The 15,118-nt window shown below is 50.9% G+C and overlaps 1 protein-coding gene across 2 annotated transcripts in view; it reads right to left on the reverse strand.

The window, feature by feature from the left end:
• The window catches only part of LOC144152949 (uncharacterized), a 40,896-nt gene that overhangs the window by 20,665 nt on the left and 5,113 nt on the right, over window positions 1-15,118 (reverse strand). For both annotated transcript variants that reach the window (XR_013319254.1, XM_077684537.1), the window contains exons 7-11: window positions 13,827-14,091; window positions 11,395-11,581; window positions 4,552-4,726; window positions 2,732-2,856; window positions 453-1,362 (exon numbers count right to left, since the gene is read on the reverse strand). Coding sequence is in view for 1 of the 2 variants with exons in the window: in XM_077684537.1 (XP_077540663.1) it covers window positions 453-1,362; window positions 2,732-2,856; window positions 4,552-4,726; window positions 11,395-11,581; window positions 13,827-14,091 (1,662 nt within the window). In the remaining variant the exon portion in view is untranslated. The remainder of the gene's footprint in view (window positions 1-452; window positions 1,363-2,731; window positions 2,857-4,551; window positions 4,727-11,394; window positions 11,582-13,826; window positions 14,092-15,118) is intronic.

Consider the following 15,118-nt stretch of genomic DNA (forward strand, 5'->3'; position numbering starts at 1 on the left):
CTATCATTTCCTCCTTTACACTTTAGCACCAATCATTTTCTGTGGAAAAAAAAAAAAAAAAAAAAAAAACGTGGATTATTCAAAAACAACAATTATTTTTCCCACAGCCACAGAAGTGTTAATAACGTTGCTAGTTAAGCACAAACATTTTCCGACAAAGGACGCGAGAGATGGGGACAAGAGTTAGTCCCGATCCTCATCTGTCATGTCCTTTGTAGGAAAATGTGCGCACCAAACTGCGGTGGATCACGATACTTCCTTCCAGCGGCGTTCCTTGTGAAACGAATTTTCAATGGTATTCACAGTATGTGCAAACCGGTGGCCAACGGTGCACATTTTCCAGCCTTGCATTAACAAACGCCGCAAAGGTCGTGCTTTGCCCAACTTTGCACTGCCTGCCAGCAGACATGTTGATTGGCTCAGGCAAAGGGGAACGAACGCCTCCGACTCACCGGCAGTGCCAGTCCCTGTGCAATGGCTGGCTGCTGCTGCTGGTAGTGGTGGTTCTTCGCCAGCGCTGCCCGTCCAGCGGCAGGAGAAGAGGAGGAGGAGGAGGAGACGGGCGGCTGGGGCTTGCGTGCCTTCAGCAGGGTCGTTGGGGCCTTCGACACGGGCCCCGGCCGCTCTTCGGCCACAGTCCGGCACTGGAGCAGCGCGGTGGCGGCAGCGGCCGGCTTGCTCACAGTCACTGAGTGCAGCAGGCCGCCGCCGCCCACCTGGCCATTGAGCACGTCCGCCGCAGTCACCAGCACCGCACCGCCGTCCCTCTGCGTGAGCACAGCCCCCGGCGCCCCCCCAGACGACACCTGCAGCCGCGACAGGGCGCCCCCCAGCTGTGTCCGGAAGGGGAACGTCACGCCCGACACCATCGCGGCGCCGCCAGAGGGGGCCAGGGTGGACGCGAGCGACGACGACGACATTGAGGTCACCGTCACACCACCCACAGTCGAGGCGGAGGAAGAGCTGGGCCGCTTTTTGCGTGCACCGGACGACAAGAGCACACTGCCACCATTGCTGGTCGTGCCACCACTCCGCGGAGAGGGAGCGGCCAGCTTGGACGGGTGGGGCGCGCCTTTCGCCGGTGCGGGCTGAATGGCGACGGGTGTCGTGGCTGCCACCACAGCGTGCTGGCTGCCCGACGAACTGCTGCCGGGAGGGTGCACACTGCTCCGCACCGGGGCAGTGGAAGCGTGCGACGGTGCCGGGGCCTGCGACGTCGTCACGGCGGCTGGAGCCTCAACCATGATGAACGTGTACGGGTCGGCAGGACGCTGCTGCTGCGGCTGGTGTCCCTCATTGGACACGACATACGTGGGGCAGGGAGCGGCACTTGGAAGCCGCGAGTCCACGACACACAGCTTCCTGCGATGTGGCGATGGTGCAACGTCATTCCATTCAGTGCATCACACTATGGCTACTCTCACACACACACAACAGAAGAAAAACAAACAACAACAACAAAGAACGCACGGATATCCCGAAGTGCAAAAACACAACAAATGGAGGCTCTGCTAGTAGTCAGCATGCTTTCTGTCCCCTCTAATGACACGCCTCTTGGCAGGCAACTTCCTAAAGGACCAAACCCCATCGCCCAAAGATTAGCTTGAATGTTGGTAACTAATAACAAATCTATTAGGCAGGAGCTTTTCATCATCATCATCATCATCGACAACACAGGCACCGGAGTTTTACTGCATGAAAGAGAACGTTCCTTTAAGTGGACCATAGCCTGCACGCAACATGCACACACAAACTGCCCCAATTCATCCTCTTTTGCCTCCATTTTGTCGCACTACAGCTTCCTGCTCAAGCTTAAACATCACCTCCGGTAAGAGTGTTCCCGCACTACTGTGCCAACTCGCTCTGCTGTGAAGTAAACTACTATGAGGGCATGTTAGTACAGTAGCTACCACGCCAAGCCTGGCTATGTACAGGACATTCAGCCATCACTTTCATTCGCACTATTCGTGACAACTTCTGGTGGAACTCCCATAGACATTTTTGCCTGTTTTCCCGAATGCAACGAGTCGCACCCTCGCAAGTGGTCCAACAGCCAATACAGAGTGGGAACAAAAGCGGTTACACGGCAGGGGTTCCTACGGCAACGGGCCTAACAAGACTGGTTTGTTGGGGTGCAGCTATGCGTGGTGCCGCCCCTAAGCATGGGGCAGCCGTGCATCCCTAGCTTGTCTCTCCCCACTGCCTCGAACCAGCCCAGACCAGCCTTGGCCCACAGATTCCTCCCATCTGCTACCACTGCATAGCCCTCTGGCTTCCAGAATTCCTCAACCCATTCGTTCCACCTATATCGTCATCTCTGCATCACACGGCTCGTCAGGCTTCAACCAGTTCCTCTGAATTTGTGCATAAAAGGAAAGCCCTGCCCCAAACATGCTTACCCACCCTTCTTTCCGTGGAGCTCCTTTGGCTGACTGCCACTCCCAGTCTAAACATGTTCCACCACAAGAGCCCACGTTTCCATCCCAAGTACAACACGGAGCCCTAGAAGTCGTGACAACAGGGCACAAATCAATCTCTTCGAGGAGGTTGTCAGCATGCCCTGTCTGCCCGCTCGACGAGTTGTGTCACATAACCGCATCGCAGCAGCCACGTTCAATCAAAGAACAGCCAGCTGCAGCACACTAGGGGCAGGAAGGAGGCACAAGAGGGGGGATATAGAGAGAGAGAGGCACTCTGCTGCAGCCCCACCCGACCACAAACGGCCACTCACTTGAGCGGCGGGGGCTGGGCGCTGTCGACGCCCAGCGCGGTGGCGATGGCGGCCCGCGTGGTGTCCCACCGCCGATCCAGCAGGAACAGGCCGTTGCCCATCTGCCGCAGGCCAAACGTGCACAGCTGCACCGGCAGGAGAGGAAGGGGCAGGGAGGTCACGTGCGAGCGAGAGAGGGGGGAAGGACCGAGAAGTGTTCATACATTGGCTAGAATTGATGAAAAAGAAGAAGAGTGCACAAAATGGGTTAAGTGGTGTGACGATGCTTGCAAACCTCTTCCCCAGCCACACCAGCTAATGCTGAAGTGTGGGCCCAGCAAACAGGAGCTGTTCGTTTCCTCTCCTACAAACAAAACAGGATGTACTGATTCAATGTAGTAAAATTAAATGCTCCACTTTCACTAGGACTTTCCGCATCAACAAATCTAGTCACTTTACCCATCTCTCCCCCTCTTAGACTTCCTCGCGATAATTTCATGGTTTGACATGCCATAGTAAAAGGTCCAGATTAATTTTGACCACTTGCCCATCTTTAATGTGCACCAAAATCTCAACACGCATCTTCAGGGGAGATGCTACTCGAAAGCACCGTTTCTTTATTTTTGTAGTAAAAGCAGAGTCCTTCAATGCCTTTCTGGTCATGCAACTTCGCCGTCACGCTATGGGAGAGCTTCGTACGCTGCCGCGCTGCGGCACTGTTGTTGATCGGAGGGCAGCCGGGGGCGTGGTCAGAGCATGCTTGGCAGGGAACGGACCACGGAGTAAGATAAAACAGACGCTCGCCGCCTTATCAGCAGTGCGCTCTCGCTTTTCGTGTCGTGGGCCGCTCAAATGGACTTATCATTTCCTGAGTGGCGAAAAAATTTGGTGCGAACGAGCATGCTGCTACTGCACTCCTGCCTGCCGGTCTGGCTACATAGCAGCGGCGGCCGCCCAATGCCCTCCGATCTGCGGTGGTGCCACTTGCGGTAGCCTTTGTCCCCGTACGAAACTTGGCCGGGATTTTCATGACCAGAGAAGCATTGAAGGACTCTGGTAAGAGCTTTGAAACTCTTATCACAGGTATGTTTTGCTTGCAGATTCAAGAACTGTTTAGAATTTTTTTTCTTGCGTTTTTTTTTTTCTTCTTCTTTTCAAGTCTGCTTTATTTCATTTCTCTGAATTAAAAAAAAAAGAAAAGCAGCGCTGAAGACAGGTAAAAGAAAAGGTGTGTAAGTACGCATGTGCAGCATCCTTCTTTGTTTCCTGCTTTGATTTTGAGTGCTGTTTCTTCGTCATCATCATCGTCAGCCTGTCTACGCCCACTGCAGGGCAAAGGCCTCTCCCATAGATCTCCAATTATCTCAGTCCTGTGCCAACTGTGACCAATTTATTCCCGCAAACTTCTTGATCTCACCTGCCCATCTAACTTTCTGCCACCCCCTGCAACGCTTGCCTTCTCTAGGGATCCACTCTGTTACCCTTAATGAACAACGGTTATCTTGCCTTCGCATTACATGCCCTGCCCACGTCCATTTCTTCTTCTTAATTTCTACTAATATGTCCTTAACACGCGTTCGTTCCCTGACCTATTCCGCTCTCTTCTTGTCCCTTGATGTTACACCTATCATCTTCCGTTCCATTGCTTTTTCGTAAGAAGCAACAATTTCAAAGGGCCGGAAAAAAACCCCTTTTCCCACTCACTGCGTCAGTTTCCGACACTCCGGCTGGCCTGTCAAGAGCGTTTTCCACGACGTTTTCCTACAAGTGAAGGAATGTGATTCCCCACTATCTCTGATATGGTTGGCAGTGCAACCCCCCATCACCCCCCCTGGACTCACAGCTGCGGGCCTCGGGTGGTGTGACACGTAGGGGTTGTTGCTGTTGTCGGGCCTCTGCCGCGTTGTGCTCCCAGAGCTGCCGCTGCCACCGCCACTCCGACCCGAAGCAGCGCTGGAGGAGGAGGGCTGTCCGGTTGCCGGCACACTGGTCGCAGCCGACGCATCCCCTGGCACGCTGACAAGGGGATAAGGGGGCGTAAGGTTCGTTCCCCGTTTCAAGGCATTCGGAAAAACCACGAACGACAGGTGCACCCACAAAAGCACAAAACACCTCGTTCTCGTATTGACGAACAGTGACCGGAACCACCACTGTCCCCTTCAACACTTTCCTGCACACGGGAAAAGCGCTGATGTTGGGTACTCTAGCACATTATTTTTTTCCAGTCCAAAAGACTATGTAAGATGATGTCACGCACTAAGCCTAAATCACACACACACAGCTCCAAACAACCACACCGACCCAACTCCTTTCTTTCCAACACTCAACCCTAACCCCTCACACTTTACTCCTTCCTCTCTTCCCCCAGTCCCGATGATGATGATGGTGCCATCACGTAGCACCCTCTCTCTGCACTCCCTGCGTCTGTCGTCGTCTGTGCCACGCCACCCTCACAATGTAAGTGTATGGTACTGAAATTTGGAAAGGTGAATTTCCTTTGCAATGGTCACTGTTTCAAGCAAGAATATCTACGAGGAAAAACTAGTTCCCAAAATTGTAGTCCGGAGTCTCAAGGCCATGTTTCGACGCCCCTCAATGCATTTACGAGACTTTATTTAGTATAAAATTCAATTCGAAAGTCCAGTCCTCCTCTCTGCATCCTCCTTGCTGATTTTCTATGACGTTTCGTATGATACTCAGTTGAGATGGCTTGGCTTCACTGCGATACTGCACGGCACGCCGACCGCCCGACAGGTGAACGGTCGGCAGTGGGCAGCTCGTTGCAATTTGTTCGCTCAGTTGAAATTAACCCACGACACGATTTGTGCCTGAAAGAATGGGACTTCAGTTCGCTAGTTTGTAGACTGCATCAAGCTTAGTAAGGTCTATAAATAGAACCCCACTGACACGTTCCCAGTTCCTATAATTTCCCAGCTACTATGTTGTCTACTGTGAACACTAAAAATGCCCCATAGAACGTTTATTCCAGGATAGTGCGTTTCTCTCTTGTGTGTTTTTTAAATGTATCAACGATGTTCTACTGTAGATCTACACAAGTGCACGTGGAATGCTTCGCTAACTGGTATGCTAGCAGAAAAATCTGAGGCCAGTTAAAGGCAGGAGAAGAATCAACGAAGTTATCATAGGTACTAAGGAATTAGTCAGCCAAAACTTTTATTGTAAAGCGCAACACCAAGGTTCGGGAAGCACTTTTTGCGCTGGGTGAACTGGCACAATGGTCGGAAACACGACCACACATTTGCGACCACTTTTCTGCCTAAGGAATGCAGTCGCTCGAGGCGAGATATTTGTGGAAATTTGGGGGACACTTACTGCACAAGTGGTATTCAAGAAATAGTCATCTATGCTGCTGAAAATGCCGGGGAAAAAACAGGCTGTACAATATATATGTTATATTTACCTATCCAATAACGATGTGCTTATGGCCGAGTCATCTGGCGCATTGGGTCCATTGTTTTGCAATTCACAAGTTCGAATCCCCAATGGCGCACATTTCACTTTTTCTTTTGGAGTTGATTTATTTGTCTTGTGGTAATGTTTCCTACACTGAATTCACCATTTTGTGCTGCAACCTTCACTGCTCCACGACCCCCACCCCACCATAACTTCCCTTGACCACTAGCTCTCTCTCTCTCTCTCTCTCTCTCTCTCTCTCTCTCTCTCTCTCTCTCTCTCTCTATATATATATATATATATATATATATATATATATATATATCTCCCCTCCCTTCCTTCCTCCCTCCCTCCCCACGAGCGACGAGCGAGTTCGCAAAATGCGTGCAGACTGAAACTAATGCGCTGGCGAGTTGTCGTTGGTGTAGTGTTGAGGTAACCACAGACTGTTTGGAGGCACAGCCTCGGATCAGCTGGCCCTTGGCCTGGTGCAAACGCACCTCTTAGAACTCAGGGACGAACCAGGAAAGTTCTAAAAGTGGGGGCGAGGAGCCGTTGTCATGGCAAGAAATCGCCACGACAAGAAAAAAAACGTGCACAGCAGACGACGATGACGAAGACGCGCTCTGCGGGGTACATTCTAAACACCCTGAGGCCACCATCATCATTAGCGTCTTGCGGGGCCATTCACCCCCCACACACGAACCGGCCAATGAAAAGCTGCCAGCGCCAGCGGCTGGCGGGAGTAGCGATCCTAAGAACAGCGAAGGAGTCGGAGTGTGGAGCGTGACCGGGATGCCAACGGTCGGGCGACCGGACCCGTGCTGTGTCCCAACAGGTCCTCCACAACCGCACCCTCCAGAACTTTTCCTCCGCAAGGAAGTCGGGTGGCCGTGCATCGGTGAAATACAGCGACGCCCCAAGACAGCTGCTGCGTTCGCCACGACTGTGCTATGGGAGCTGGGAGCGCGCTCTATCGCCACGGCCTCGACACGTTACCTGGATCTTTTAACACCGAACCACCACGACTGCTGCCTCTGGGACGTGAGGTGGGACAACCCCGTTCCCGCAGTGAACCCGCACTGTGTCCCCGCCGCTCTTTCCCGGACTGACTGTTTCTCGTTTGCTGAACTTGTAAGCAGCATTTTCTATACCGCGTTATCGCAGTCCCCCTCTATTCTTCGGTTCCCCAATGCTCTTTAGTTTCTCTGTCCTTAGTGTGTGTATTTATTTGGGTTTTGGGTAGAACATAAACATATTCTCGTTCACAGTTTATACTTGTATTTATTATTGTTGTTCATGAACCTGACATGGAGGGCGTTTAGCCACTGTGTATGCATCGGCTTGTGATCACTACGATTCCAAGCTGTGCTTGCAGGCTTATCCGACGCATCTTACGGCCGACAACATGGCAGAAATGAGGTATGTCGATTATTGAGATATCGAGAATGCTCAGCCAATGCTTAACATCGGATGCCAGGCATGTTCTTTCGCAAAACCGAAACCTTTCGAAATTGGTTTCAATTTCAGTCTTGGACACTGTCCAATCCCATTGCATCTTGAATGAATGTCACTGTAGTTAGACGTTGCAGCCGCCGCAAATGTCGCATGGTACTTCTTTCAGGGTTTATAAATTAAATACTGCTTTATCGACCAGATAAACAATGAAAAAGTATATTTGAGCCAGTCTATGCAATGCAAAGATAAACAGAAGCTTGACAAATTCACTTCAGTGTACCTTCAAAAAAATCGGTGCCACGCAAGAAAACAAGAAGCAAAGAAGATGTGTATCTACTACTCCGTAGAAGGAACCAGCTCCTAGAGTGCACTTGGAAAGAGCCAAATTTGAATAGGAAAACGTCAACATTTTAACTTGAAAGCGTCGATAAACTACTATCGATTTCAACAGGCGAGGGGCATGAAAGTGTTAAACGGGGATCACTGACTCCTCTCTTCGTTTCACTCGGTGACATGTTCCTGTCATGACACCGAGACGACCTCACGCCGCCTCTTATTAACGGAGGACCTCCCGCTCCCCTCATCTTGCCACACAGTCTGTGACGAATAAAATAGTCCTTAGTTAGCGGGGAGAGGGTTACAATGATGACAGTGGCAGTGGTGCATCACAAGTGGCCTATGTACGGGTGCCTGGAGCAGGGCATTTCCATGTCCTCTCGTATATAAACCAGGATCCTCTTTGTGCGACATAAGCAAGGTTCGAGAGAAGAACAGAGCCAAGCTCCACAGCCCAGACATTCTACCCAAGATGTCGTCTCCTCCAGTCTTCAATGCCACCCCAAAAAGCAAGGGAGCAGGGCAAAGTCGTCGTGGACCGATTCTACAGTCATCCTAAGGTCATCCTCGCCACGCACAAGCAGGCAGATTGAAGCAATTTCAGGTGATTTCTTTAGTAACATCTGCCAAGAACCTATGGCGACAAGGTTAATCTAACCTCCCTGCCGATCATGTTCAGGGTGCTCTTGGGAATCCTGTGCGTCGCAGGGACGTCTGACTTCTCAATGTGTTTGACTGTTTATGATTGACAGCTTCACCGCAGGGAAAAAAAAAAAAAAAAAAAAAATTGTCCCGTTTCACGCCAGGGCTAGCCACTACAGCTACGCTTCACAAGTAAGCCCGCAAAGCATGAACGATGCAAACACAACAAATGAAAGGACAAAAAAAAGTACGGCGGGCAGGCCAGGATCATTTTTCGCATGGGGGGTGTTGATGGCTTGTCCCACATAGTGCAGACGTATGAGCAGCCAGGCTAACAATTTTAGGGGCGTGCTGGCAGAATTTCTCCTCCACCCTGAGGAAAAGTTAAGTTGGGGGCCCTTCTGTGGCATTTGACGTTTGATATATCGGCAGTCGTTGGTATACTCGGTGACAACTTAAGAACGGCACCGGAAGTTGCCGCTGTGCCTTATCACTGTAGCTGGATATTTCTCCGCACAGCACAAGTAGGGCGTTACTGGGAATATTTTGAACATGGCGTGAGCCGTTCCCGTGATTTTTTGGACTTAATATGCCTATAAACGACTCCAGTGACGACAAACAAACTGCGTGAGACAAGGCAGACGATATCACGCGTTCATAGCAAACCCCTTTCAAAACACGCGCGCACTGACGTCACGGGTCCGGCGCTTTGGCGGAGTGATACACTACATGAGGTGGTGCCGTTCTTGAGTTGTAACCGAGTATAGTACAGTAGAATCTCGATGATACGAATCTCGCGGGACCGCGAAAAATATTCGTATCATCCGAAATTCGTATGAACCAACACAGACCAAAAAATTGAGCGCTGAAAAAAGTTTCGTTTATTTCTTTTCTTACTTTCGCGTGAACAAATCCGTGATTTTTTCTGCTTTTTTTAAACCCCCACGTCACAAAGCAGTCCTTTCTGGCGCGCGTAACGCTTCGCCTAGCTTCGCGCTTGTCTCCTCACTCCCGGTGTCCAAGCTCGCTACACGCCGCAACAGTCAAATGGTGCGTTTTTGCACGCGATTCGCACGCCTCGGCTTTGCGCGCGCTTTATTTTCACAGCTACATTGACGATTTCGCGCCCGCGGTATCTCCTGCCTCGGTCAGAAACAGACGCTGACGACTTGCGAAACGCTCGAGACAGCCGCCTGGCTCCGCCCAAGATGTTTAGGCTTAGCACTCCGGCAGATATTTTATGGGCGCTTTCACTAGCGGCGCGGATGGTGTGTTATAGTACCGTTTTCGCCAACTTTATCAGCTCCTTTACTGCACTGATTTGATTGATTGTAGGGTTTAACGCGCCGACGCAACGAAGGCGATGAGGCGCGCCGTAGTGGAGGGCTCCGGATTAATTTTGACCACCTGGGGATCTTTAACGTGCGCCGAAATCTCGTACACACGGGCGTTTTTGCTTTTCGCCTCCATCAGAAAAGCGGCCGCCGCGGCCGGGAATCGAACCCGCGACCTTGTGCTTAGCAGCGCAACGCCTTCTTGTTCGTCACTTGCTTGTTCGGCAGTCGGGCGCCTCGCCGGCTCGTTCGTATCATCCGCCGGGCCGCGCAGGTCCGTTCGTAACAGCCGAAATTTTTCCCATTGCAAACAATGCAATTTTGCCGGGACTTTTTAGAAATTCGTATCATCCCGAAATTCGTATCACCTAGAATCGTATCATCGAGATTCTACTGTATTTATGTTCGACATAGGCGCAAATTTCGCTGCACATCTTCACTGCAAATATACCGTGACCAGAAATAGTTCGATACAGGGGATAATTCTACGTAAACAGGTTCGACTGTATAACACACACACAAACATAGGGAAAGAACGTTTGTTCGAGCCAGGCACAAATCACACACTGTGGTGAGAAGCAAGAACGGCCGGGAACGATCACCAGGCTTGGAAAGACGCGGTGCTTTTAAAATGCACTCGATCTTGAGGCCACGGGGGAGGCAGCCACACTAAGACCTGCTCCAACTTTTCAGATCAACGCAACATTAGCAATTTGATGGTTGAGGAGGACAGAAGAAGTCACCAGCAAAGCCAGCTACTTCCGCCTTGGCGAGGCTTCGCGAGCAAGCAGCCTGACCAAAAACAATCACCGCGCTTGGGTTGCAACTGCTTCTCACTTGAAGTTGTGCAGCTGTATTTGGTAATGTCTCACTGGAGTTCAGTAAAGCTTAATGACGGGCGGGTTGGTGCAACATGCTCACTGGAGGCAAATTTCCTTCTTTCAGCGTCTGCCCTTGCGTGTATGTTTTCACTTTCACGTGTTTGCATTACCGCCTACAGCACAAACAGCAGCCACACCACGTGAATTCAACTGATTCGTAGGCACCTGATTCATTAAGCCCCGACAGGAGGGGAAGGCCTAAAGCCCTGGAGCGGGGCCAGAAGTCTCTCACAGAATCTGAAAACTTGCTCCCCTTTTCAATAAACCCCCTCTCTCTCTGCTTCGCTGCTTATTTAGACTGTGTGTAGCGTCCCAACTCCTCAACTACCAGGGCATACATGCACGCCCACCCTGTTAACAACTACGCTTCCCCCCCCTTGCTTGAAGATGTAACCAACAGACTGTTCAGCAATCACTCTTCTCGACACTTAAACCCCCCTTCCCCCTTTACGCTAGTACACCAGACGTGAAAGAAGCAAGGCCACCACAAACGATCGTCTCATCAGCGTGCTCTGACAAGCAATCACAAGCAGGAAACACAGCCACAGCCCATGGCGGCAATTAACGAGTGAGGCACACAAGCCATTCCCAGAGGGCTCTGCGAAGAAAGAGGACAAACCTCCTGGACTGCTGGTCCAGCCGGCTGCTGCTGCTGCCACTTCCGGCGGAGGAGGATGCTGCTGCACTGGGCGTTCCGGAAGAACTCCGTGACGCCGTGCTCTGCTTGGAAGAGCTGCCCGCGGGAGCTGCGCGCACCAGCGAATGGGCCGGCCCAACGGAAGACGATGACCGGTTGCCAGGCAGGTCTAGGAGTTACCGGGGGGAGGGTTTGAAAGACGTCCGTCACCAACACGAGTTTCAATCAACAATTCCAAACTCACTCGCTCCCAGCTCGCACCCACAGTTGCACACACTCGGTATAGAATTCATGCAGGATGTTTTTTTTTGTTTTGTTTTGATTTTCTCGCAGTGTCTAGAGTGCCGTCCAACGACATTCGGATATTTATACTACGGTTGCAACGAAGCAGAGTGTCAGCCATTGTGGTGTAAAGGTTCCGCCTTAGCTTTCCGATATCAACAGTGGTGGTTCAATTACAGCTCTTGCATCCTTTCACCTTCAGTTTCAATTAAAATTTTCAAGGCTTGGGTTAGTTTTTCGATTTTCAAATGACTACTTTCTGCTCTTTAGGTTACGTTAGGTTAGGTTACGTTACAAAGTAGGGCCAGACGTGGCATTTTTTTTTACAAACCACTGGTGGACGTCGCTTTAGTGGAGTGCTTGTAGTGCTGTTGCATGGCCCGCTAGACAAAGCCTTTTTTTTCCCCTTTTCCAACACACACGCAGAACCCGAAAGATTTAAACTCGGTTGTTTACTTACGATACACATATATCGGGTTCAGGATGAATGCTGCAACAAAGGGGGTCCCCAGGTTAACGCTGACCCACCACAAGAACTCGTCTGGGCGCTAACTGTCACATGCACAGAGGTGCGAATTTTCGCTCCTCCACAGGTCTAGCACCCGGCATTAATTCAGCAACCCAACGCCTACTTAAAGGAGACTTCAGCCAGCGAGCCACCAAGGCAGCCCGCCAAGTCTCTTGGAATCACACAACCGTCTTAAAGAATCAGTAAAGGCTGAACACCTCTGTCTTATAAGATCACCTCGTGGAGGAAGAAGGAAAGCGTATAGCGGAGACGCACACAAAAAAAGCGAACTTTCACCTGAAGACGGTGCGATTACAACCGGTTTTATCCTAATTGACACGACATGCACTTACAACTAGCAAATGAAGGAAAATGCATAAGCGGAGGCACAAAAACAACAACTACAGTCAACTCCCGTTATCACAAAGTCCACGGGGACCACAAAATATTTTGAATTACCCGCATTTCTAATCACACAAAAAGCGCAACAGCATTGCCATTAGCCCACAACGCGTCCCCCTACTTGGTTTCGTTAAGAATCTCGGCTTCCGTTGTCCCAGTTGTCCCATTGTGCAAGTAAACCTGCGCGATGTTTAGATTACACTGCCAGGAATACCTCAGCCAAATATTACACAGGCACGTGAAGCGGGGAGCACGCAAATCACTGTGAAAGATGAGGAAAAACCAACTGCATTCCTTTCAATTTTCCTCATTATGCACCCCGGGCATAGCCTAAAAGACGTCATTGAGGCCATGGCTGTCCTATTGGCTGTCGCTGGTCACCTTTGCGGCCTATTTCTCGCATTTCCTGTGACGACCCACCGTTGTCAGCGCTGTGTACCAACCTCTTCTATGCCTGAACCTGTACGCACAGTTTTGGCGTTTGTGTTTTGAGTGCGCCCGGAGTTTGAGTGACGAACTCAACACTCCCCTCTCAACGAGATCACTCAACAAAAAACGTTTGTTTCAAAAACGCCCCACCAGCCTGAGTGCGCGCTTGCGAGCAGGCAGCAATGCCTGCTTTTTAGTGGCACCACACCAGAAATAGACCGCTCCACGTTGCAGAGAAAAAGAGAAAACTCCCCAGCATGTGATATATCGAAGGCCGCCGAAGAGAACGCCACGAGCCACCCCCCTCTCTGGGAGAGAGTGCGCAGCTTTCATCGCGTTGTCCGCGGTCAAGTTGAGAGGGAACAATTCTGCGCGATTTCTCATTGCGCGTAGTTTTGGTGATAGTGAACAGATTTTCATCATTTTTGCGGGAGGAGATTGCTGGGACAATACACTTTATCCCAAAATACATTCCGAGTAGTTCATGGTAAGTGCTGCAGGGCCCCTTTAAACTTCGTCTAGTGACTGGCCACTGCTGTCGAGGCTATTCATTTGTTTCGGAAGCACGTGCAAATGTGTTCCCCAAACTCATTCGATCCTCCAATGCCATTCACGTAAATGTCGTTTGAATTTCTCGCGTGGCGCCAAACGAATGGCATTCACAGCACGTCGTCACTGTCCTGTGGCAGGGATATTACGTTGCCCATGTGACAAATCAATTGCGGCCACTGCGTGTCCGCTGCGGATCACAACACTGGCCACAGGACAAGCCCGCGCGTCAAGGCCCTCTCACCAGGAGCTCCAGGTTTGGCGACAGACGGCACTGCCAGCGACGCCGTCGGCAGGCTTCCGCCGACGTGGTGCAGCGACAGTGGTGAGGGCACTGGCGAGGCTGCCACCGCTTCCGTTCTGGAGTTGGCCGAAGACGACGAGGATGCCGGGTGCGCCGACTTGCTGGCGTTCACGGCCGCCTCCTTGGTGGCCCGGTGTTCCGTCAGCAGCTCGTCGAAGTTCTTGCGCCGCCCCGCAACGGCTCGCCGTAGCGACAGAGAGTGCGTCTGCAAGGCGGGCGTTCGGGAAAGGTCATCCCAACAACTGCGGTCTTTCAACGAAGGCTCACGAAAGCATTGAAAGGGCTTGTGCAGTTGCCTAATACGGTAATACCCCTCCACTGCATTACCTTTCGGTCTCTCTCTCTCTCTCTCTCTCGCTGTCGAACTTTTGTGGTAATGCAAACGCGCGTGCTTTGCTTTCTTTTCTTTTTACCCGCAACACGTTTTGAGCAGTGCAAACGAGCCTGCGTTACATTTAGATTACATTGCCAGGATTACCAGACCCAAATATTACACGTGCACGTGAAGCGGTGAGTGGGCAAATCGCTGTGAAAGACGCAAAAAAAAAAAAAAAAAAAAAAAACCCTGCTCTTTTTAGTTTCCATGATTCCGCGCCACTGTAATTATGCCATTACGCGGTGGCTGTCATATTGGCTGTTGCTCGTCAACTTAACGGTTATTTCTCGCATTTCCTGCGATGATCTGCCGTCGTCGGCGCTCTCCACCAACCTCTCCCATTCCTGAACCTGTATGAATATTCTTGTCGTTGCTGTGTTTTAAGGGTGTGCAGAGTTTGAGTGACAAACTCAACACTTCCCTTTCAACCAGACTACTTAACAACAAACGTTTATTGTTTCAAAAGCACCGTACCAGCCTGAGCGATGCTTGCAAGCAGGCATCAATGCCTTTTTTTTGTTTGTTGCACCAGACCGGAAACAGAACCCTCCAGTTTGCAGAGAAAAAGAGAAAACTCCCCGGCCTGTGACATATCGAAGGCTGCCTAAACAAATTACCTGAGGTTCCCCCCCTCTCTGGGAGAGAGCGCATAGCATTCGTCGCGTTGTCCGCAGCCGAGTTGAGAGGGAACAATTGTGCGCGATTTTTCATCTTGCGTAGCTTCGGTGATAGTGAATGAATTTTTATTCTTGTGGGAGGAGATTGCTGGGACAATAGACTTTTCCTCAAAACGCATTCTGAACATTAGCTGTGCGAGTTGAAACGCCGGTTGTGCAGTTAGAATTTAATCATGCAT

The sequence above is a fragment of the Haemaphysalis longicornis genome, unplaced genomic scaffold (genome assembly GCF_048455015.1).
Source record: "Haemaphysalis longicornis isolate Haplotype H1 unplaced genomic scaffold, Haemaphysalis longicornis Haplotype H1 scaffold_9, whole genome shotgun sequence".
Lineage (NCBI taxonomy): Eukaryota > Metazoa > Arthropoda > Arachnida > Ixodida > Ixodidae > Haemaphysalis > Haemaphysalis longicornis.